Source organism: Seriola lalandi, unplaced genomic scaffold, assembly GCF_002814215.2.
Source record: "Seriola lalandi dorsalis isolate HSWRI2012SDOR001 ecotype SW California unplaced genomic scaffold, Sedor1 jcf7180002054245, whole genome shotgun sequence".
Taxonomy (NCBI): domain Eukaryota; kingdom Metazoa; phylum Chordata; class Actinopteri; order Carangiformes; family Carangidae; genus Seriola; species Seriola lalandi.
In genome coordinates, this window is record NW_019524798.1 from 224412 (window position 1) to 247601 (window position 23190).

At 43.8% G+C, this 23190-nt stretch overlaps 2 protein-coding genes across 3 annotated transcripts in view; one reads left to right on the forward strand and one right to left on the reverse strand.

Moving 5' to 3' along the window:
* The first annotated feature begins 750 nt into the window (after positions 1-750).
* tsn (translin) lies at positions 751-4419 on the forward strand. The gene is made up of 6 exons (XM_023404486.2): positions 751-937; positions 1856-1949; positions 2043-2139; positions 2381-2496; positions 2575-2654; positions 2826-4419. Exons 1-6 carry the CDS (start codon positions 872-874, stop codon positions 3054-3056), a joined length of 684 nt encoding a protein of 227 aa, XP_023260254.1. The 5' UTR covers positions 751-871; the 3' UTR covers positions 3057-4419.
* Positions 4420-4467: 48 nt separating this feature from the next.
* Positions 4468-23190, reverse strand: part of arhgef49 (Rho guanine nucleotide exchange factor 49) — a 60695-nt gene continuing 41972 nt past the window's right edge. For both annotated transcript variants that reach the window (XM_023404500.2, XM_023404499.2), the window contains exons 3-8: positions 19950-21679; positions 14620-14815; positions 13025-13229; positions 9558-10147; positions 7885-8030; positions 4468-7564 (exon numbers count right to left, since the gene is read on the reverse strand). In XM_023404500.2, coding sequence (XP_023260268.1) covers positions 6730-7564; positions 7885-8030; positions 9558-10147; positions 13025-13229; positions 14620-14815; positions 19950-21619 — 3642 coding nt within the window. In that variant the 5' untranslated portion in view covers positions 21620-21679 and the 3' untranslated portion in view covers positions 4468-6729. The remainder of the gene's footprint in view (positions 7565-7884; positions 8031-9557; positions 10148-13024; positions 13230-14619; positions 14816-19949; positions 21680-23190) is intronic.

Sequence of the window (23190 nt, forward strand, 5' to 3'; positions counted from 1 at the left end):
ATAATTAATGGATATATTAATGTAATACATCATTTTCTGTTGCTTTACATCTCAGTCAATGGCAATTAATCATAATCACTTTTGGTTTGCCAGATGTACTTTACTTATGTAAATGAAGGATTTTTGAAATAAATTATTTTCATATTGTGGTATTGCTACTTTTACCTTTTCCCCCAGCACCTGGAATTTGACTTTAGGATACATATCTATGAAATGTATGGAGGATCATTTCGACCAGTGAACGTGAACATTAGGAATGATTAAAATAAAATTAAGTCAAAATTAACTGATTTTAAACATAATTATGGGATAATAAGTCAAAATGTTGGTTTGTAAAATAAAGCAATTATGATATATTATGATATGATGTCATAATTTTTAAATTTATGATGGAAAACTGAAATTAAGATTTATTTACTTTCTCATGTTAATTTACTTAGAGTGTTACTGTACCTGGTAAGAGTGCTGTTTTTTTGAAGGCATTGTAGGGTAACATGAGAAGGGTGGTGCTTTGGCTCCGTCAACAGGGTGAATGAGATAATACAGCATCTGTCTGTCTAGATAAAATAGAGGAGTTATCACATTTCTTTCCTGCAAACAATGCTGTTCCTGTTCATGTATTAAACCAATAATTTATAGAAGAATGGGTGCTTTGTTTTTATATTTTCTTTTTTTTATCTCTTCTCATTTTTTTTTCTTCATTTATTCATTTGCAGAAAACACGAAGCGACAACAACGTGACGTCGAGGCGGTGACGTCATCTCCACGCGCCTGTCGAAGCGGCGGGGACGGTTTTCGTGCACGTTGATGTTTTTGTGAATTAGCAGCGTACGGTTCGTCTTCATTGTCGTCAGTTTGACTCTGATCAGAAATGTCTGTCACCGAGATGTTCAGTTACATCCAGGGCTTCCTGAGCGCCGACCAGGACGTCAGAGAGGTATGAATGAACAGCCCGTCAACATTAGCTCTCAGAGACGGTTAGCTAGCTGCTAACGAGCCGAAACCTTGCCAACACACAGTAAACAATTTCTCTCCATAAACTGTTAAAAAATGACAGAGGTCCTGTTCATGAAGCGGCACAGCCTGTAGCGATCGACTGCGATAAATAGCTGTTTAACGCGATTTTATCCAACTTCATAAAAATGCATAATAGACGTGTCACTTAAACTATAATGTAAATTAATGACGCTCTGCTGTCTGCTTGGTTTCTTCTACGCGCGGTCGTTTAGGTACAGTGGGTAATGCCAAGCTTCATTTAAAAAATCGTCATTTTAACGCTGTCGTCTTTATCTGACAGTGTATACTTATCGTAACCTAATTTCTCACATTAGACGTGTACGTGCTTTAATTCGGCACGTGTGAGCGAACACCCATCTCAAAGACCCATATCATGTGTTCATACATGTGAAAATACTCTGCTTAGAGTAATATTTGGTCTGGTCTGGTTAACTATTTAAAATTACATTTAATCTTTCTCCCTAACTGTAGAATCCAAATTGTGGTTTTAAAAGTTTAACTGCTGGACAGAGGATGTCCCCAACCTCATTGAATAGTCAGTCCAGTGTGTTTGCGCTGGAGGTTTCAAGTTTCCACATCACACTTGTATAAAATATATTTACATACTGGACCATAATTTGATTACATCCTAGTTTTTATGCTCATAAATACCGTGGGACATACATGTAACCTCAGATTCCAGGTGAGCACAAAGAAACTCCCCAAAAAGAATTACATTGCATTGACTTGAAGGTGTCAGTGATCCATTAAATGTGTTGTATTGTTAGTACATTATGTTTTACTGACATGTTAGGAGAGATACTCCTATAAACAAAACACTTTTTACATGTTTCTGCAGGATATCCGTAAGGTGGTTCAGACGTTGGAGCAGACTGCTAGAGAAATACTGACAGTTCTCCAAAGTGTCCACCAGCCGACTGGATTCAAAGAAAGTGAGTGTTAAACAGTGTGAACTGTTTTGACTTGTTACTTAATGTTGTTTGAGCCCTCAAATGTGTCCTTCTCTTTTTCCTGTCTGCTACTAGTTCCCAGTAAATGTGCAAAGGCACGCGAGTTGTTCTGCACAGTCCGGACACAAATTGCAGACCTCAAAACAAAATTTCCTGTGGAGCAGTATTACAGGTAAGAGCCACTCGTCACATAATGCTTTTGTGTGCTCGGCTTACAAAGCAAATCAACTCTTGTCTGCTTGTGTCTGTGTCATTGCTTTACTCTTCTTTTTGGCTTGGCTAATATTTCCACAACTTTCTCATGCTTCTATACTATACTCAGGACTCAGAATTGACACTGGGTGGATTATCGCGATGAAATAAAGTAAAGTGTTTCGTCTCCCTCTCTCTGATCTCTCTGGTTTCCCCCTCAGGTTCCATGAACACTGGCGGTTTGTCCTGCAGCGCTTGGCTTTCTTAGCAGCCTTTGTCGTCTACCTGGAGAGTGAAGCTCTTGTGACTCGGGAGGAGGTGGCTCAGATACTTGGCAGTAGGTACCACTTCATGTGTTGGTGTGTAACTGTTACTGAGGGATGTGGCCTGACTCTTGACTCTCTTCACCCCCCAGTTGAGGTGGTGCGAGAGAAAGGCTTTCACCTGGACGTGGAGGACTACCTGGCAGGTGTGCTGATCATGGCTAGTGAACTGGTGAGTCTGTTGTTGTTATATTAAGAACGTACAAATGTTAGAACGATGCTTTGTGTCTCTAATACACCATGACATTTCCAGCTGTAGCATAAGGTGTACCAAGTAAAAAGTAATAGGATCATTATATGTGTAAGCTAAGTAACTGTTCAATTCGTGCTGTGGTTTTTTCAGTCACGGTTGGCGGTAAACAGCGTCACAGCCGGAGACTACAACCGGCCGCTCCGCATCTCCAACTTCATCAATGAGCTGGACTCGGGCTTCCGCCTGCTCAACCTGAAGAACGACCCGCTGCGGAAGCGCTACGACGGCCTCAAGTACGACGTGAAGAAGATCGAGGAGGTGGTGTACGACCTGTCCATCCGTGGCCTGGCCAAGGAGTCCGAGTCTGGCGGGGACAAGTAAAGCTGGGAGGCGGTGATTGGCTGTGGGAGATGGAGGAGGGCGCAGTAGCTACCCCGGGCTGGAACCTCTCCACGGCTGCTGCAGATCGGAGACCTTACCCCACCTGGAAGGCAAGACCCAGGGATCTGCCTGAGGTGCCATCAGCCTAGGACAGACTGTGTGAGTGCGCGGATGAATATGTGTGTGTCTGTGTGAATGTATGCATGAGAGGTGCTTCAGGTGGATGGCAGTCTGTCAGAAGGGTGGCAGAGAAGGTGCCAGAGTTTGACACCCTCGTTCGGAGGCTTAAGATCGAAGGTTTGGTTTGTTGCTGGTTGTTGGATATCCGTGTTCACAGCTTCATCTGATGCATCTGTTATTGTTTCCCTGAGTTGGTTTTGCAAAGGTTTCATCTAATTTGCAACAGTCGACTTTCTTTGTTTTTGAATTATAGTAAATTGATGTTTAATTCATTCAAGAAGACAGGCGGAGATCGCCCACAGTGCTCCTGCCGTGCAGAGCTTACTTTCCGTGGTGGTTTGTGTTTATTTACAAAAATATCATAAAGCAAAAAAAAAAAGAAAACGTAAAATGTGTTCGTGTTGTTCAACAGACGAGTCGACGCCTGGTGATATTTCTTAGGAGTCTGAATTATTGTCAAAAAATGGGTGCATCCAATCAGAGATCCAGGAGTCTAATTCAGGAAGAAAGTAAGTGATGCAACAATCAGACGATTAAATCTACAATTCCAAAATGTAAAATACATTTTACAGCATCTCACCAGATCTGGATCTTTTCTGACTTTTGTTAAAAAGTCTCTGTTTGGATTTTGGTCATTATTATCTGACCTGAATACACAGGATTTTTTTTTTTATAAATGAGGCTACAGGAGAGGAAGAGCCAAAGAAAAGACAAAGATGCACTTCACATGATATAAAGCTACTCCGTGATTAGTTAGATTTCTTTTCTTTTCAACAGCAAGGAACCCCTTGCAGAACAGTGCCAATGAATATGTCTCTTGAGCCTTTTGAATATTTTGGATGTCGAGTGATGAAGCTTTCTCTGGAGATCCGTGAGCAAAATTACAAAATAGTCAGAATGTCATGTACTGCATGTTCTATGTTTACTGTTTTTTCACTTAAGGAAATGTCTTGAAGGTTTGTTTCTACTGTCAGCATCCAAGCTTCTGTTTGCCTCTTTACTGTAGTGGAGCTGAACTGTATTTTATAGAAATATTTCACTTTCAAACTCTTGCATCTTGTGTTTTTGTTTCGTGGAGTAATAAGTGCATTCCACTTGTACCGTTTGTGTTTCTGTCTTTGAATCAGTTGTTCTACAGTTGCTTAAAAATGACTGTAAATATATTCTGCGTTCTATGTTTCAAGCTTCGCCAGATTTTGCAAATGAACAAATCGCTCAGAAGGACGCGAGCAAGGTTGTCGTTTAAAATATTTTAATAGAATTCATTGGGGAAATAATACATCAGGCCTTTCAAACGCAAATGAGAAAAGGGGAAATAATGGTATGCGACTCATACAAAGCAGTCTTGGTTTTGTTTTTTTTTCCCCCACATATTGGAAGGGTTAATCTGAAACAGCGTCCTCCCAACAGCCCAGGAGTGTTGGTGTGGAGTTGAGCAGCCCCGCCCTCCCAAAACACAGTGATTCGCTACCTCTTCTAGTGCTACTTCATTGCAAACAAAACAGCGTCGGTCTTAAATAGTGGTTTTGGTTTGATGACTGGATCAACTGTATTGTCTCGAGACGCTGAAATCAGCTTTTGTCGACAAGATTTCCTTCCAACGTGAAGAATTGTGATCAAACAAGACCGCGTAACATATTTTTTACCAGCAGCTACACAGAGTGTTGTATTACTGAATCAGAATAAAGTGCATTAAACAAAAATAAAGCCTTCATAAATAAACACACAATCAGGAGTAGTAAAAACACACTAAAAAAAAAAAAAAAAAAAGGAGATCAGGTGATCACACGTCACCAGCAGCCAGGGACCGTCAGAGGAATAATGATATTGCCTGTAAATTGATCTCAACGGAGCGCCAGCAGAGGGCAGTCTAGTCCACATGTCGGAGATAAAAGCTACTGTAAGGGATTGGAAATATTTCAGTCAGCTTCAACTTAACAGTAATCAAGGCACAACAACTCATTGCTACGTCACATTATTAAGACAGTTAAAACCATGTTATGACCGGATGGTTTTTGTTTTGTTATTGTTTTGAGGAGAGTTCATCAAGAAATTTTTGTGACCCCACTGGAGATTTTATGTCATGTCATCATGCCAGTTTAAAAATAGATTTTTTTTTTTTTTTTTTTTGCTTTCTACTTTTAGGGTCATGAAATAGTCACATATTTCCAACCTATATTATTTATATATGGAAATATATACTGAAATGATAAGTCAGTAGATAGTGCATTGACTCAAAGTCAGCAATATTTATTTAAAACTGCCAACAAAAAAAAAAAAAATAGCTGGTTCCAGTTTCTCAAATAATGCTTGTATAATTGTAAATTAAATAACTTTGGGGTTTGGACTGTTGGTTGGACAAAACAAAAAATTAAAAGACTCCTTTGGCTCTCGTAATTTGAGAATACCATTTTCCATTACTTTTGGATATTTTGTAGAACAAACAAATATCAATGTATCTGAACCAAAACCCCAGGTGGAAAAACTCTGCACTTAACACACAGTGAGGGAAAGTGTAGTGTTTGACTTTACCTATTTGGCATGATGTTAACTAACACACAGTAGATTGACTAGACTTCTCACAAACTTATGAGACTTCCTTAGTGTTAGGATGACGAGGGAAGGCAACAAACATGATCGGATTTGAGACTTCAGTTGAATCAGCCGCGTGAAACTCAACATGAAACACGGCGCTCATTGAAGCAGGATAAACACCTGAACGGCAAAAAGGAAACCTTGGGGGAAATGAAATGCATATACAGTAGCTACTTCTTTTGAAAACTGGCAGAGGTTATTGCTGTTACGTGAGTTCTCATTTCAACACAGTGATACAGGAGGTCTGTTCAGCCTGTTAAGAGAGGCTCTGCTCAACTGCATCTCTGGCAGTGAAAGTTGCTCTGCCGCCAACGGACAGCAGAGGGCGGCACAGACAGGAGAGGGCAGTGACAACAAACAGAAACCACTGGACAATGCTCTTGACCACATCTCTACCGTTACATACCAAAACAAACATTTCCCCCCGCACAACTGTCTTGTATAAAAAAAAAAAAAAAAAATGACATTACAATTCTTCTTTTTGCAGTCAGTTACGTTCAGTCATGCTATTCAACAGACACGCCTTATTCACTGAAAACACGGCTCTCTTTCTCCAAGAGCAAACAGTCTTTACAATCAAGGCTGACGAGCACAGCCCAAGTTTTTTTGGTTGTCCAAGAATCTGATATTTTTTTCATGTAACGGCTTTAAATTAAATCTTCATACGTTAACTTCATGACATGTGGTGCACTTATAGCTCTGTAAGAAAAAAAGTGCTTGATCTTTCTCTAACTTACCCTCAAGAGACTCTGAGAAAGATTTTTTTTTTAACTGAAATCTCACACGTTATAACAGTGGTGTCACTCAGAAATGTTTCTCGTTGTCAGCTGATTTTGCAGTAGAAGGATTCAGGTTATTTACAGTGTAACAAAGAACGGGGGGAGGGGTGGGTTTGGTCTCAGGAGCGGGTCTGGTTTGTGTTGATCATGATGTTGGGCAAAGCATTGCGTCTTTTCCTCCAGGTGCCCAAGTCTCGAGTGTATCTCTTAATTTGATGGAACCACTGCTGGGTACGAGATTTGTCCGAGGCGCGGAAAACGAAAGACTCCCGTCGAATGTCCAGCACCTCGAATGTGTCCTCGCTGTCCGGATCTGTGGAAACCACACAGTTCCCCAGGCGGATGGGCTCTCTCAGCACGGCGAACTTCCCGCTGCTTTTGTCCTTGATTAGAACCAGCACTCCATCACGAATGCTCTCTCCACCGCCCTCCACCTGATCTCCCCGTGCCCCCAGGTCGTTGCCCTGTCCCGGGGCTTCACCTGCCCGCTGTGTCCTCACCATGAGCAGACTCTGAACATTTTGGAACTTGAGGGCCTTGCTGCCCTTCTTCACCCACTGGCCATCTGCCGGCTGGGACAACTGGAGTGGTCCCTCCATGACGAAGCGCGTGTTTTCTCTCGCCCAGCCCACCGTCTTCATCGACACCTCTCTCATCTCGATGTTGATCACCTCCCGGTTCTTGCGGCTGTCTCGGCGGAATGAGCGCAGGGACCAGGTGACGCCGTTGCCCTCCTGCTTGGTCTTCATGTTGATATGCTCCAGGTGGGACTCCACGCGGCTTTTGGCCTCGCGGAGACGTGCGTAGTCGGGGTGACATTCGGGAGTGACCTTGATGATGCGGCTCAATAAAAGTGGGTATTTGGTCACACGCTGGAGGGGCGCCATGAGGAAGGAGCGCAAGTTCATACGACGCAGTGCTGTGTTGTCGTTCTGGGAAACATCCAGGAAGATTCTGAAAAGAGAAACAGGAAATTGAGATGAAAACAGAGAGATTCGTACGGTCTGTGCATGCCCTCGGAGATCTCTTAAAAAGTTGATTAATACGAATCGCAGGACGGCCTGACTCATGGGTGAGCTGTGGTGCTGTCTAAAAATATGAATCATTGCAGCTCTACTCTTAAAATAGACCTTCTTCTGAATTAGTGATAACCCCCTGTCTTTTCCATTAAGAATTACACAGAACAGCCGTGGCAGGAACTCGAGAAAGCTCCCAGAGTAACTTCGCCATCACACGGACCAACAGAAAGATGAGTCCTTGTGCTTTGTGCATACCGGAGCAGTTCTTTCTCCTTCTCCAGCGTGTTGAGCAAGTTGACCGAGGTGGACTGCTGCAGGCAGTAGGTCTGGAAGGCGGGCAGCATGTTGACGAACTCCAGAAAGATCTCTCCTATGTACACTGTCAGCAGGTCCTCGTCTCCCTGAGGTCAAACCACATGAGAGAAAACGGTCAAGTCTTTTACTGGGAAACAGTTTGTCCCAGCAAGTCATCTGCTGGTACCGTAATAAAAAATTATGTGCATGCAGAATATGTACAGAGTTTATATTTGGCTCTGACGTCATCGCTTCCCTCAAGGATAAACCAAGCTCAGCACAGTGGTGACTTGGGAGTGGCATTTATAACTACTCCCATAAGAGTTTATATCCTCAGAGCCTGCAGGTTACAGCTGGAGGGCTGGAGTTGGGTCTTATGAAATGCTTTATGTGATTACGACAGTTGCAGCATACAGTGGCTTTCAGGTGAGCTCTGTGAAACAGCAGGTGTGATTAAGCAAAGGAGTGACAAACATATTGCAAAGGGTGCATTGGATTGGATGAACTGTGAGTTGCAGTGGGCAGAGTTTCGTGTGAGAGCAGCAGATGTTTTCTAGACATGAGTGTTAGTATTTTGAATCAAGATGGGAGATGGCTAAATCATGGTACAAGAATTAAAAAAAAAAAGAAAAAGACTGGTTGACAAAACAAGTTGCTCTTCCAGTATCAGTTGCTTCCAGTTGTCATGGGATTGCAAAAAATATTGAGAGCGTTTAAATGATTTCTTGTCCACATTGGCTTAAAAACTGAGTCACAGCTCACTGTCGACCTTGGAAAAAGTATTTGACCAAATGATTTTACCACAAGGTCCACTCAAATCTGATCAAAAATGCGTCTTGATTCCAGGGAAGATGTAAAACAAGCCGGTTTGTCTTGGAAGTTGTTGAAACTCTCTGACCTTTGAGCCACGTATCAGGAACGTTACAAAATCTGCTTTTTTCATTGAAGTAAAATAGTTGGGATGGGCCCCAATTTAGCAACTAAAGATGCTGAAATACTTTTTTCCTGACCTTCACCAAACCCAACGGTGCTGCACTGCAAGCAAGAGCGAGTTTCACAACCCTCCTTCTGACTTACAAACAGATTGGCTCTACCCTGCATGTCCCACCTTACTACCTTCATTACACTCTTTCTACACTGTTTATTTGAACTGTTCCTAGGTTTAACAAAAAGTCCTTTTGCTCACTGAGCTTGGAGCTCAAGTTCTTGAGTCAGGTCCTGTTGAGGTTTTGAAATCTAGGCTTATCGCCCATCATTTTTTCTCTCTTCTTTGGGCCCTCATGCTTTCACATTACTCCAACTAAAACCTTTGATTCTGTTGATATAGGCTATTAACATTTTTGACAGGGATTTGGTTTGTGTGTGTGAACTTGTGCGTAACCTTGTGGGTTGGATGTGTGTAGAGAATCCTTGGGTTATATTGCATTAGAAAGTTGAAATAATCTCAGATTGTTTCAATGTTTTGTTAATATGAACATCTTTGCATTGTACTGTGGGTATTTGCCCTCAAAAGAAAGCATGCCGTTCAATGTCTTTATAAATGTGACCCTGAAGGTGAATTATGTAACACCAGCAGCTTAACAGCATTGAAAATCTGCAAAATATGACCACCAATATGACAGAGCATGGGTCACCTGGTCAAAGGCCTGGTCGATGCTGTCCTGCAGGTGTTCAGTGAAGCGATCATTGACATCTATCAGCTCCTGAACGTTACCAAACACCACAGTGAGCTGCTCAGCTGTCAGCAGGCCGGCGCTCTGCATGGGGCAATAAAATTCCTCTTTGATGATCCGCAGGTCCTCGCCGTAGCTCGACTCCGTGTTCAGGAACTCCAAGATGGCTTCTTTACGCTCTGTGCGCAGTTTGGAGCAACGTTCACACATGCGCTCTCCTCGCTCTTTGGAGGCTCCGTCCCTCAGTCCACAGTCTGGACAGGGTCTCTGGGCCTCCCAGGCTCTGAGGGAGGCAGAGGGCCTCTTCCAGGTGCGGGACAGCCCCGGGCCGATGCCGCTGTCCACCCGTTCAACCTCTGCTCCCCGGGTTCTGCGGTAACGGCGAGGCTCGCTGTCCTCCTCCTCCCGCTCATCACTCAGACCCACCACACCGCTGTCAGCACTCAGACTGCTGATGGTGCTCCAGCGATGCTGCCCGGACCGAGTCACGCCCAGACCCGCTTGACGCTCCTCACCAGGGGGCTCAGAGCGACCGCGAATTGCTGCTGGAGCTGGGGAGGTGAAGATTCATTAGTGCTTGTGTATTTAGTCTCTACAGACACACACACACACACACACACACATACCATTAATAGCAACCACCCAAATGAACGCCCATTTAATCTGGACTAGTCATTAGTGGCCATGTCAAAATGAAGGAACTATTATAGATATCATCTTACTCCAATAATTAGATCCCTAACCCTCCAGTCAAGGACTTAACCTTTGTTGTCAATACATATCATGTCAATACTGTGTGTGTGTGTGTGTGTGTGTGTGTGTGTGTGTGTGTGTGTGTGTTCGAACCGAGGGACTGTATGTGTTTGCTGAGCTGCTAAGACAATCTTTCAAATGTTTCATTCAAACACCTGGTTCATTATACATGTGCCATGTTAATTATGTATCAACATGAAACCACTTGATGATAATTCTTTTGCTCTGAGGAAAAATATATTTCTAGCGCATATCCCCTTTATCTGCTGGAAAGAGCAACAAGGTCACCATTAGCATATGCCATATTGACTGACATTCTGTGGCCGGCGTCCAGTGTCAAAGAGCTTCTGTTGACAGCACAGTATTAGCAAGGGAGCTCTGTGTGTATATATATGTGTGTGTGTGTGTTTGGGTGTTTGGTGGGGGAGGTGAGATGAGGATGGCACTGAGTTGTATAAGAGATGTTAATACAAAACAAATGCAGCTCTTAATAGCCTTAATCTTTTTCAAAATGCGACAGATTGTAAAATGCCGGCTTCAGATGGAGATTCATTCAGAATTTTACGGTGATTCACCTTCCTTGATGAGGGGAGGTGAGGGAGATGTAATGAGGACGTGGAGTTCTGTACAAGTCTAGGGATTTATTAACAGAGCAGACTGGATGTAGTTCCCCACAGGAAGGAAGCATCAAGTCAGAACCGCTGATAAAAAGATGGGATCAAAGCCTGTTTTTGGACAAATTTGTTTTATTATTACTCGCGTGTTTATGTGTTAAGATACTTGATCACATCATGCTGCCCGCGACCCTAAATGGTAGTCACCGCACTCAAGAGGAGCATGGGTTGTTGTAATAACTAAGATTCAATCAAAGTTGTCCAGTGAGATGACTTTTAAAGGAGTTAGTTCTGTTATCGCTACATAGCCAATGTTAGCATTAACAGCTGTTAACATACCAGTCTACTAGAAACTTTGCAAGTTCAGCATCAAACTTCATTCCTTTACTTACTTACATACATTCTTTTGCCAAGGACTGTCTCCAACCCTCTTGTTTTGCTTCTATTTCTATCACTTCTTTTCTACTACTGAAGTTAGCATGCTAATCAGCTAACTCAGTCTTGTCACTTTCCGATACCGAGTCACTGTAGCATCCAGGCTGCATCCAGAAGTAGCATGTCTCATGGGGCTTATTATAACCTCTTGTCTTGTAAACGCGACGATGACTGAAGCTCTTACAAAGCCTGGTAAGGAATCAGCTGTTAATGCTAATGCTAGCTGTGTAGCAATAGCAGAACTTACAAATAGCTCCTTTAAGTTAAGTGACTGACAATCAATTACTACCTCTGCCATGAAAGTTATGTGTTTGGACCCCTGTGTTTGTTTGTTTTTTGCCAGCTTGGGCGTGGAAACTTACATACAAAAACCCGGAGATGTGGAATTTGAATGATGTGGGCATTTGCCAGGTAGGGAGGGGCTAACAAAAAGAAATCAAAGAGTTGCATAATGGGAAATGAGGGATTCAGTGTTTTTACAGCTTGAGCCACACTAGGGACTAAAACTCCAAATATATCTCTCTGCTGCTTTGATTTAGATTATTCTTTTGTTCATCTGTCTTTGTAGGTCTCACAATTTTATGGAAATTTAAGACTAAATCACTGGAGTACTCTTTAAACCATAATTGACTTTACACAAGGTTACACAAGGTTCACTTTCCTAAAGCTTGATTGTCTGAAATATATCCAGAGGTAGAGGACAGGTGTGACAGATGTGACTGATGCATCTACATTTAATTTAAGTCACATGTTTTATTCATGGTCAGATTTATGCGATGTCCAAATTATTTAAAACTATAATGAAGAACTGCCCCTTTGTTGCAACATTTGGCATCACTGAGGACTGTCAGACATGTTAGCCTTCACATCTTTATTAGCAAGACGCCATCTTTTACTGGCTTCACGATATTATGTATTCTCTAGAACTGGAGGTTTGAGGTGATGGGAAACTTCTTTGTGAAATGGCAACTTTTTAGAAGCAAAACTCTTCTTCTGTCCCGTCATGCTTCAAGACAATTATTTCATGCTCATTTCCACACTGACAGCTTGTCTGCCACTGTGAATTCTTCTGGAAAACATTTTTGTTTTCATTACTCCTCCTGAAAAGTAATCTGCATAAAACATTTGGGTACATTTTTTTTGTTTTGTTTTTCACTCTTTTCTTATACATGGTTTCCTTTTGGTGTCTACTTGACATAAATGTATGAGCATGAACACATGCAGAAACCAACCACTGAGGTAGCCCTGCAAAATCTCACCAATATGTGATGATTCAGTTACAATGACAATTTGATAATTTTGTAAACATCACCAATCTGCCATTCAGCATAACTGTCCATCACTGTGTGGGTTTTGATGCAGATTTGAATCCAGAAGCAGATTAAAAATTTGTAAACATTTTTATTTCAAATGACAAATTTGACTTGAAATTGTGCGGCCTTGAATTATATCCCTTGGATAATTTGCATCCTGAATACTTTCTAGTTTTATAATATGACATTGCAGCTTCAGTTTTGTCATCATTTGCTCCAAAGTTGCTCAACTGTAACATAAATATTTAATGGATTAATACAGAAAGCATGTCAAACACTTGTTTTGATTGTGACTAAGTTGTCATGCACTCACCACTGTCTCTGTCTCTGTCTCGGCGGTGGCCGTGGAGTCGGGCGGCAGCAGCGATCTTCATCTCCAGCTGTTTGCGCTTGGAGGCGTCGGCTGGCATGGGGTCGCTGTAGTGGGGCCGGAGACGGCACTCGCGCTGCGCCCTCACCGTCTCAGCCAGCTCATAGGCTGCGTCCGAGCTGGAGCGCCTGCAGCCCAGACCGGTGTGCTGCCAGGTGGAAGGACACGTGCGTCAATCAAACTGTCACGTTTCTATAGCAACAGATGAAAAAGGGGCAAGACTCTTCCGAGGAGATAAGGAGAGAGGAATCACAGTTCATGTGTCTGTGCGCGTCTGCGTGAGGAGTTTTCATGTACGATGTCAACATGACTGTCATGACATCATTACATAACAAGTCTTGGTTATCTCTCTGATCCCAGCTTGTAGAACTGACAAGAATCCAAATTTCATACTGAGATACAGCACTGAGCGTCTGCCAAGTCTTGTAATAGACTCTAAACACAACAAGGCCACATATCCAAAAATCTGCTCTTATCACAACTTGAAGCCACCCAGCCTTGAAGATGAGAGACGTCCCCCAAGTGACAATTCAAAGCATCTCCTGGCTTTTTTATTTTTTATTTTTTGAGGTGAAGCGAGGAATTCCCTGACACACTGCAGCATTCTGCGTGGACAAACACTCCTCACGTGGCTTTTAAAATCCTTTTAGGGGTCTATCAAGCCCCTGAGAGTTGACCTGAGGTTGAAAGTTCAAAGGTCAGCACTTTGACATGCAGCTCCTCACCCCAGAGGCATCACCCGCATCCATTGCATTTGATGATATTGGCTTTGCGATGATTACCTCCCTAAATGTTGACAATTCTCTGACAACTAACAGCTACACATGACTGAAAGGCGGAGGAAGGTTTTCATCTCCCTCCACCAGAAGGCAACATGATATACAGCTTGCAGCAATCACATAATACTGAGGAGAATAATTCATGTTCCGCTGAATTATCAAACAGCAGCCCTTACTTTAAGAATGCAGAGGCAGGATCCATTGTGGATTCAAAGCCAAAGAACGAAGCAAGGCTAGAATCGTACGCACCCCGACATCTGTTCTCTAAACTACCTACAGCCTTGTAGCATGCAAGCAAGCAAGATGCGACTCCATGTCAGTCCGGCTCTTCTGTTCTGCAGATGCACAGAGAGGAGCACAAGGCTAGCTGCAGCTGAGGCTGGTGTCAAGCTGCAGAGAGCAGGGAATGAAACGCTGAGTTACCAGCAGCCCGCAGCTGGAGGGGGGCTTAATCCTCTTTTTTTTACTGCACCCTCAGACGTCGAGCTGTTGCTGGAAAACAGAGTGCTGCATGCCTGTTCTTGTCTCAACAAATACCTCTGCATCAGTATGTGAGAGTGATGTGCGTGTGTGTGTATGTGTGTGTGTGTGTGTGTGTCGCAGTCCCCTTGCTTGTCCCTGTCATCCTTGAATACCAATAGATCTAGTGTGTTTCTGCACATTGCAAAGCAACAATGCAAAGCGGCGAGCGAAGACACGCACAGACGACACATTTTAAGACACAGAAAGAGAAGAAAGAAAACGAAAACGAGTCCTTACGCATTCTCCTGCTTCCTCTCTTCCTCCTCCTCCTGCAGGCGTCTCGTCGCCAGCCTCAGCTCCGCAGGCCGTTGCCGACGTTGCCATGGCAACGGCGGAGGGCTGACAGTCGGTCGAGGGGGCGGTGATGTCACAGCCTCCGTGCCGGTCACCTGACAGCCTGACGGGGGCCTCGGCGGAGATCTCTGCACTGCAGCTGGTAAAGAGAGGAGGAGACGGAGGTACGGAGGAGAGAGAGAGAGAGAGAGAGAGAGAGAGATGGATGGATGGATGGAGAGAAGGGAGGGAGGGAAAGGGAAGGACAAGGGGAAGAAGAGGAAGGCAAGGAGTGGGAGAGCGAAAGGATGGGAGGCAGAGAAGAGAAGGAGGAGAGGGAGGAGAGTCAGGATGTGAGAGACAGGGAGTAAATGAAGAAAGAGGGAAAGTCAAAGGAGGGAGAGGAGGGTTGAAATTATAATTCTGGCAGAGCTCACTTCTCCTTACAGCACCCCTGCCATTCATTCCACCTAACTCTTCCCTCTCCAGCTCACATGCCTCTCTGCTCCCTGCTGTGCCTCCCTCCACCCGCCCCCCTCCTCTCCCATCATCCTTCTACCCCCACAAACACCAAAATCAATGCCTCTCAAACTCTCTTCAGGAGGACAGTAATTAGACACATCAGTGGACATTAACACCTGAACCCCTGGACCAGAGGGGCGCTGCCTGCACACAACCACACACAAACACACCCAGGCATCATACTTTCCCTTCATTCCTTTGTCTGATAACTGGGGATCCATTCTTGCAGCACACGGCCAACATGTGATCTGAGACACCCCACAAAAGCACACAGGCAGTGACACACACACACACACACACACACACACTGAAATTACACCACAGTGAAACCACAAATGCTTGCCCGTGGGGACTTATACATGCATTTGTAAAAACACACAACAGTGCAACACACCCTTCAGAGACAAGACATCTAAGCATCAGAGGCCTCGGGGTTAAGACGCCAACCATGAACCATAATGTGCCCGACTTTTGTCAGGCTGGGGACCTTTGTTGAATTTCATTCCTCATCTCTCTCTCTCTCTCTCTCTCTCTCTCTCTCTCTCTCCCTCCCCTCCTTCTCTGTCATCTATATATTGTCACCAGGCACAAAAATACTCAAAAAATCCTTTTAAGACAGAAGTATTGGCCCGTTTGTGATAGATCCGTCTCAGGATTTGATTTGTTGGCCACTCGGGGGCAGATGAACACCACAAATTACAAAACCTACACTTCTGAACATATTAAGCTCGATGTTGCGTTTGGTGCTGGGCAGGAAGTGTAAACACTGAGGCTGAACAAAACAAATGTGCAATGACACCAACATTGAGCTAAGAGCTAACTAAGCTAAACTAAACTAAGCTAAGCTAAGCTAAGCTAATATAAATAACTCACACAGGAACTATACTATACTAAACTATACACAGTATATGGATTTTGTTTTTCAACCACTGGCAAGTTTCACGGTCCAACACGCACTAGTGCAAAATAATATATCACTGCTTTGACTGCAAGGAAAAAAAACCCTTGTAACAGCAATTTTAGAGATTATTATATTTTTATTAAAATTAAAAGGCATTTACAGATTTTTCATCGGCTGAGCAGTTTTAATAGGCCCAAGGGTCAAAACCCATAAAAGTCTCAACTATGTCTGTACATTCCTGAAATATTGACTTTTTTTCACAAACTGGTGTATGCAACAACAGAGGGGGAGGGTTAGTCTCAGGAGCAGGTTGGGTTAGTTTTGATCATGGCAATGTTACAGTAGTAGCGACACATAAATGTGACACTCAGTGATATTGGCTCCTGTGCTTTTATATGATTTAATGCTGCAGTCTAATGTTGCATGTTATCTCCTCTTTTCTCTTCTTTCCGATGTTTCCTGTCGTGTCCACACAGGACACGACCTTGTTATCATCAGTTAAACTGCTGCTGTTACTGTGGACACTGGTGACATGCATGTTTTCTTTCTGTTCCCCTGTTTGGTGTTTGGTTTGTTTAACGTAGGGCTATCTATATTTTATTAACCAATGTGTCAGCTACTTTTTGATTAAGTGATAAACAAAGTGTAAGAAATATTAGAAATAAGTGAAAAATGTCCATTATCATGTCCCAGAACCCAATTTGATGTTTTTCCATCCAACAGAAACCAAAGATATTAAATTTACACTGATATAAAACTGAGAAAATCAGTAAATCCTCCCACTCGAGCTGCTGCAACTGGCAAATGTTTGCATATTTGCTTGCTAAACGACTTAAACAATTTAACAAATTTATGTAAATCCCCTAATAAATTAAATGCACCAGCACTAGTTTTAACCTCAGCCATGATACTGTATGTAGTTTACTTCGGCCTGTTATGTATCCTCGTGTATCCCTGTGGCGAGATCTCATTATTCTAATGGTTCTTACATAACTCTGTCCATTCTGAGCTCTGTCCCTCCCAACCCAGTTAAAATACTGAGCTCTTTCTGGACATGTCATAAAAACACATTTCTCAGCATCCTTCTGATGCTCTGTGGCACATCAGCACACACACACACACACACACACACACACACACACACACACATTTCATATTAAAACTACAGCGAACCCTGGCAACCTGTATTATCTCGCATTAGGCTACACATGTAATCAACGAAGCCGACGCAGCAGATCAAAAGTGCTCAAATGCTCAAATTAAACGTGGCATGGCGAGAAGGCAGATATAATTAATACAGTTTTGAGGATACATCTCCAAAGCGCCCAATCGGTTTTCACTTGGACAAACTGTCATTAAAGGCCACTCCCCTCACAGTATTAGCTGTCACACCTCAGATGATGCATGGGAAGTAATAACCTACAGCTTCATTTATCAGGAAACCACTGTATGTGATAGATCACTGCTCAAAACGGTGCAATGTGACACTTAAATTAGCCCGTCTGTCACTTTCACCGATGCATACATCACTCCAATGAATTCAATATATTTCTCTTTGGAAATGGAAAACACTAAAGAAAATACAGTGGATACACGCCTCCCTTGAATGCTACACATAACTGGTGCACCTTTACTGCAGCGTACAATTAACTCTGGTGCTGCTTTAATGCTTCACTCTATTTGTGGTCTATAAAAACCCCTCCCAGGTGTAATAATATGAATATTACTGCGATAATGCAGCACGCGTTGTATTATGCTCCGTGTGCAGGTCTGGCTGCATGATACACTTAAACAAAGAGACTTATTGGTGGAAGTCAAATACCTCAGGGTGCAGAGATCACACAGAATATTGCCATGTTTAATTAATAAATCTTCAAGTATTAGCATTCACTGAGCCTTAGGTTGAATTTAAATCACAAGGGGAGCGCACAGCGTGTTGCATCGTGGGTGCTTTTTGAACATAAAAGATGAATCCACTTGGGATAAACAATGTTGAATGTGAGCTGCTGGAGCTGTTAGGTGGCTCTATAAGGGGACCGCAGTGCTGCTGAAATGACTGGGAGACAATGAATCAACAATTTTGATCATCAATTATTTGTTAAAAAGATTAGTCAAATTCAAAACATGTGCTGCTGTTCTCTGTTTTTATATCATTGCAAAGTGAATTTAGTCTTTAACCATGCTATGTTGGTCGATCCACCACTTCGGTCCAGACTGAAATATCTGAGCAACACTTGGGTGGATTGCCATGAAATGTTGAACAGACATTCGTGGTCTCCAGAGGATGAATCCTAATGACTGTGGTGATTCCCTGACTTCTTCCTCTAGTGCCACCATGAGCTTCACATTAGTGGTTTATGGTGAAATGTTTCAACAGTTATTGAATGGATTATTGTGAAATTTGCTGCCCATGTTCATGCTCCCTTCAGGATGAATTGTAATAACTTTGGTGGTTCTCTTATTTTTCATCCATCACCATCATCATCACCATCATCATCATCATGTCAAACTTTCAATTTGTCCAGTGCTTTGGTTTACGATCAAATGCAAAACTAATAACATTCCCATCAGCCCCAGCTGTTTTTGTGTGTCATTCTAATTTGCAAATGTTTGCAATGGTAAATATCATATCTGCTTAGCATCAGCATGTTAGCATTGTCACTGCGTGCATGTTAGCATGCTGACATTAGCTTTTAGCTCACGGCTGTGCTTAGGAACAGCCTCACAGAGCTGCTAGCAGTGACTGTAGACTCATAGGCTTAGTGCTCATCAGGTTTTAAATCATTTCAAAACATCACAAAAGGCAGTTTTCCCTATCTGATAAATTCTATAGATTAACCGTACAAACAACCTTTAGCTGCAGCCCAAGACTCTCACATATTGAACATGTACTGTTCACAAAGTCTCACACAGCAGTTATTTTTCTGCTTCCTTCATGCAGAGGAGCTTCCGACATCCATCATCCCTTCTAGCAGTGCAAACAAAGGAACAACAGTCAGTGGAGAGTCCTGACAGGCAGGGAAAGACACCGTCTATCTCCCATCTATCACAGCCTGCAGCCTGCAGGGGGTGGAGTTTATATTCTCCAACAGGCTTTATCAAGTAGATCCTCTGTATTCTGGGTCTAATATCTACATCACATAGAGGCCTGGACCCAAATGACACCACAGTGTTGTAAAAAAAAAAAGAAAAAAAAGAAAAAGAAACACACCCTCCTCTTGTTTGCCCTTGATCAGAATGAACCACAGCGGAGTGAGGCCTGCATTTATTTAGCCAACAGCTGACACAGACAGAGAGAGGAGAGACAGGGAAACAGTGGGTCTGTGGGGACGGTGCTAGTCTTCCAGTCTGTCATGCTTCATGCCAGCCTCCCGCCCACAGCCTCGTCTGCGGAGCCAACACTGTTAGCTCCGACAGCTGTTATCACAATAACTGAGATAAATCGATAACACAACACACAGATGGAACTCGCACACACCAGCACAATGCTCTAGAACTGCATAGCACAAACATGGAAGTGTACTTGCATACGCTCCTCTGTTGCTATAGGGCTCAGATCATGTGAACTAAGAGATATACTTTCACCATCAACAAGATTGACTTGATTTAAAAACGATATATTTATTGGTAAAGGTAAATGTCTCATCAGTTCAATGCAGCACAAACTGAAAAAGAAATTAGAATTGAATTAAACTCATCTGTTTTCATTTATCTATGGAGCTGGTTTGTATCCAACTCCACTTGTATCTTGGCAATGGCAGCAGAAGTGATAGCAGCAATAGTTACAAGTAAAAAGATCTGAACACTTCTGACAATAACAAACACATAGACCCCACTCCACCCTCTCCTCCTGCCCCCGTCCCAGACTCACCTCTTCTTGATGAGGTCCAGTGCAGAGCCAATGAGGCCGTCCTTCATCTTGTAAATCTTGGCTCCGTAGCTGGACAGGTCCGTCCCCTCCAGGAGGAGCGCTGGGCAGCAGCTGGAGGGCCGTTCCCAGTTCTCCCTGCTGGGCGGGAAAGGAACCGACCCAGCTGGTTCCAGACTGCTCCTCCTACGCCTGCTGCTCCCATCGTCTCGCCCTGCGGCGGGGGCTTTCTCCTGGGCTGAGCTGGCCAGGGGCTGCAGGGGTGAACGTGGAGACGGGCCCGTGCGGATGGGGGAGTATGTGCTGGAAATGGAGGTGGAGGAGGAGGTGCGATCTTCAGTGCTGTTATTGCTCACAGCGCTGGAAGGGAGTTTTTCTGAGGAGGCGACGGTCTGCAGGCCTTCATCACTGGTGCCTGTCCTTTCACCTGCGCTCTTGGCTCCCTTCACCTCCTCAGGATTTCCCCTCTGCTCTCTGTCTGCTCCATCAGACCCTGCCTGAGGGACAGCGTGATCAGAAGGAGGTAACTCCCTCTCTGATCCAGCTGCATCCTGCGAGTTGGCCTCAGGTTTTCCAGGTGCCACAGAACCCGCTGTGGACTCTTTGCTCTGCTCCCCCTCCTTCTGCCTCATCCTCTTAAACTCCTCGAATGTAGGGATATGAAGGCGTCCCACAGGAGGTCTGCGGCACTCAGAATCTGATCCATTCCTGTTACCTGCAATGTTGTCTGTTGTGCAGGATGTTTTAACCGCTTTCGGGGTGGACGGGGAGCTGTGGAGAGTGAGGTTGGGGCTGCTGTTCTGCCGCCGGAGCTGTAAGCGCCTCAGGACCTCCTGTTTGATCTCCTCTGGGCTGGTGATGCGCATTGTGCACAGCGACCTGGAACCAGCTCCTGTTGAATTCATGTGATGCACACTCTCCCTTTCACTTGGGGTCACCTGAGGCCGCAGTGGGAGGGGCTTCAGAGGCTCAACTGCTGACCTCGCACTCTGGAGGCGGAGTTTCTCCCTCAGCCCTTTCCTTGCATCCCATTCGTCGACACCACCTGGAAACAGCAACTGGGGGAAGAGTGGGAGGTCCTTCCTGGGCAGCCCATGTCGAGGGTAAAATGCCAGGCTCTCCGGGTTAGGTAGCAGTCCATGGGCCCCCACCATAGATCCATCTGGGGGCCCGTCATACCAATGGCTAGTGGATGTGTAGCGTAAAATGAACTCACTGTCCACGCTCCTGTAGGGGGCAGCACTGAACGCACACAGGCCAGAATCTGCCACAGCGTTCCAGTTCAGGTTCTCCATACTCCTGTAAGGCCTGCCGCCGTTGCTTCCTGTGTGGTTGCAGGAGCCCTGGGCCATCCCCTGACCCGGCCCCACCCCCAGAGGGCCCTGCCTGCTGGAGCAGTACCTCAGTCCCAGGTTAGTGAGCAGGGTGCTGCTGTTACACCTGGCCATGAGAGGGAAGTGAGGCCCCTGGACGCCCGGGTAGTGAGGAATGCTGGGTCTGTGTCGGGGGAAGGAGGACAGTGGGTCGGGGGACAGGGGGAGGTTGGCGATGCAGGGCTCCATGTCTATGACAAGGTCGAGGGGAGAGGCGCAGCCAGCAGGAGAGCCGGCGGAGGCTGCGGCGGAGGAGGTGGAGGGGTAGTCACATGGTGGTGGAGGCTTTACGTCTGGCATGGCTGTGGGCTGAGCGAGCGGCACTCGGACACACAGTCAGCAGGTACGAAGATCTGCAGCCTGCAGTGACGAAGACAGGATATATCAAGGTAAGATCTATGCAGACAACAGCTGAGCCTGTGATCGTGGACACGTTGTGTTCTTTTTCTGTTAGTATCAGTATCTACAGAGAAATCAACGAAAGCTGTGATTATTTCTGCATCAATATCACGATGAAATATTAACTTTTTAACATCTCAAATCCTTGATTTTATTCTGAAAGGAACAAACCACTGAAATCGCTGATTTTGCAAATTTCAGCCTATTTACTACAAACCACTTTACATCTACAGCAAACTATTGTTGTATCATATATTTTCCCAACGTCCAGGGAGGCAACATTACTTTCTGTTTAGTATAAAAATGAATGGCAGACTGTTAAAACCTGCTTGTTGAGTGGTGAAATCCACGAATATCAAATCTGCATTAACTGTAGTCATCAAAATTCTTGATGATTTGATGTTCGGTGAGATGGATTACATTGAAAAACATGTTTTGGGTTGTTTGCTGCACCATTCGATCAAATAGAAACTTATCAGATTTAGTTTGAACACAGACTAACAGATACTGTTTACATTCAGCAACTTTGACTCTCTTCTGTGACTCTGAACAAAATTTGGCTCCACAACCTTTTCAGTTTATTTCATGGGTTGAAAGTGACTTAATGTAGTAACTGATCCTGAATCTTAAAGCTGATTTAAAGTTTAAAACAGGGGTCTCCAACATGTGGCTCACAAGCTAACAGCAGCTCACCCAAAGGTCCTGAGAGTATCGTACAAACCATGGATGCATAGTACAAACTTTAAGCAACACAACTTCACTCAGTTAATCTACTCCAAATGCAACTTATTCAAATAAACAGACAGACACAAAATTAAGTGTACTGAATGAGCCATTTGAGGTTCCTTGGATGTACTGAGAACTATCACTGAATTACTTCCTGAGGAGCCTTTTCCTCTGATTTCTAAGCAGATTTATTGATTGTTTATTAGCAGCGGTATTATCATATCTGCGTGTCCATGTTTGACTGAATCATGACTCATATTTTTGTTTTTGGTACAAAATGTGAGTTTGATGGATGTTGATATTTGATGACTTGTTAAATGATCTTATCTAACTGATTTGGTTTGAATACGATATGTGAATTAATTTATCCAGCACTATAAGAGATGAGGAGCTCTCAGAACCTTTTATTTTGTCAGAGTAGCTCTCTAAAGCTGGGAAATCATATTGTGATGATTCGATCATTTCTTATTATTCTTCTACAAAATCCAGTTAATCAAAAACTAACAAAGTGTCTTCACAGCAAATAACATTCCCACAAACTTACATTACACATCAATCTGATTATTTAGTATGGAACTTTGTGCACCTCTGCCATATCTGGATATAGATAAAACTAAATTTTCTCTGTAATACTACAACATTGATTTCAGCATTCACAGCTCAGGTCTCATATCTCTGAATCCACAGTTGAGACTTTCCACAGTGGCAGATATTTGTCAGAGGTCTTCAGCCGCGGGGACGACGGC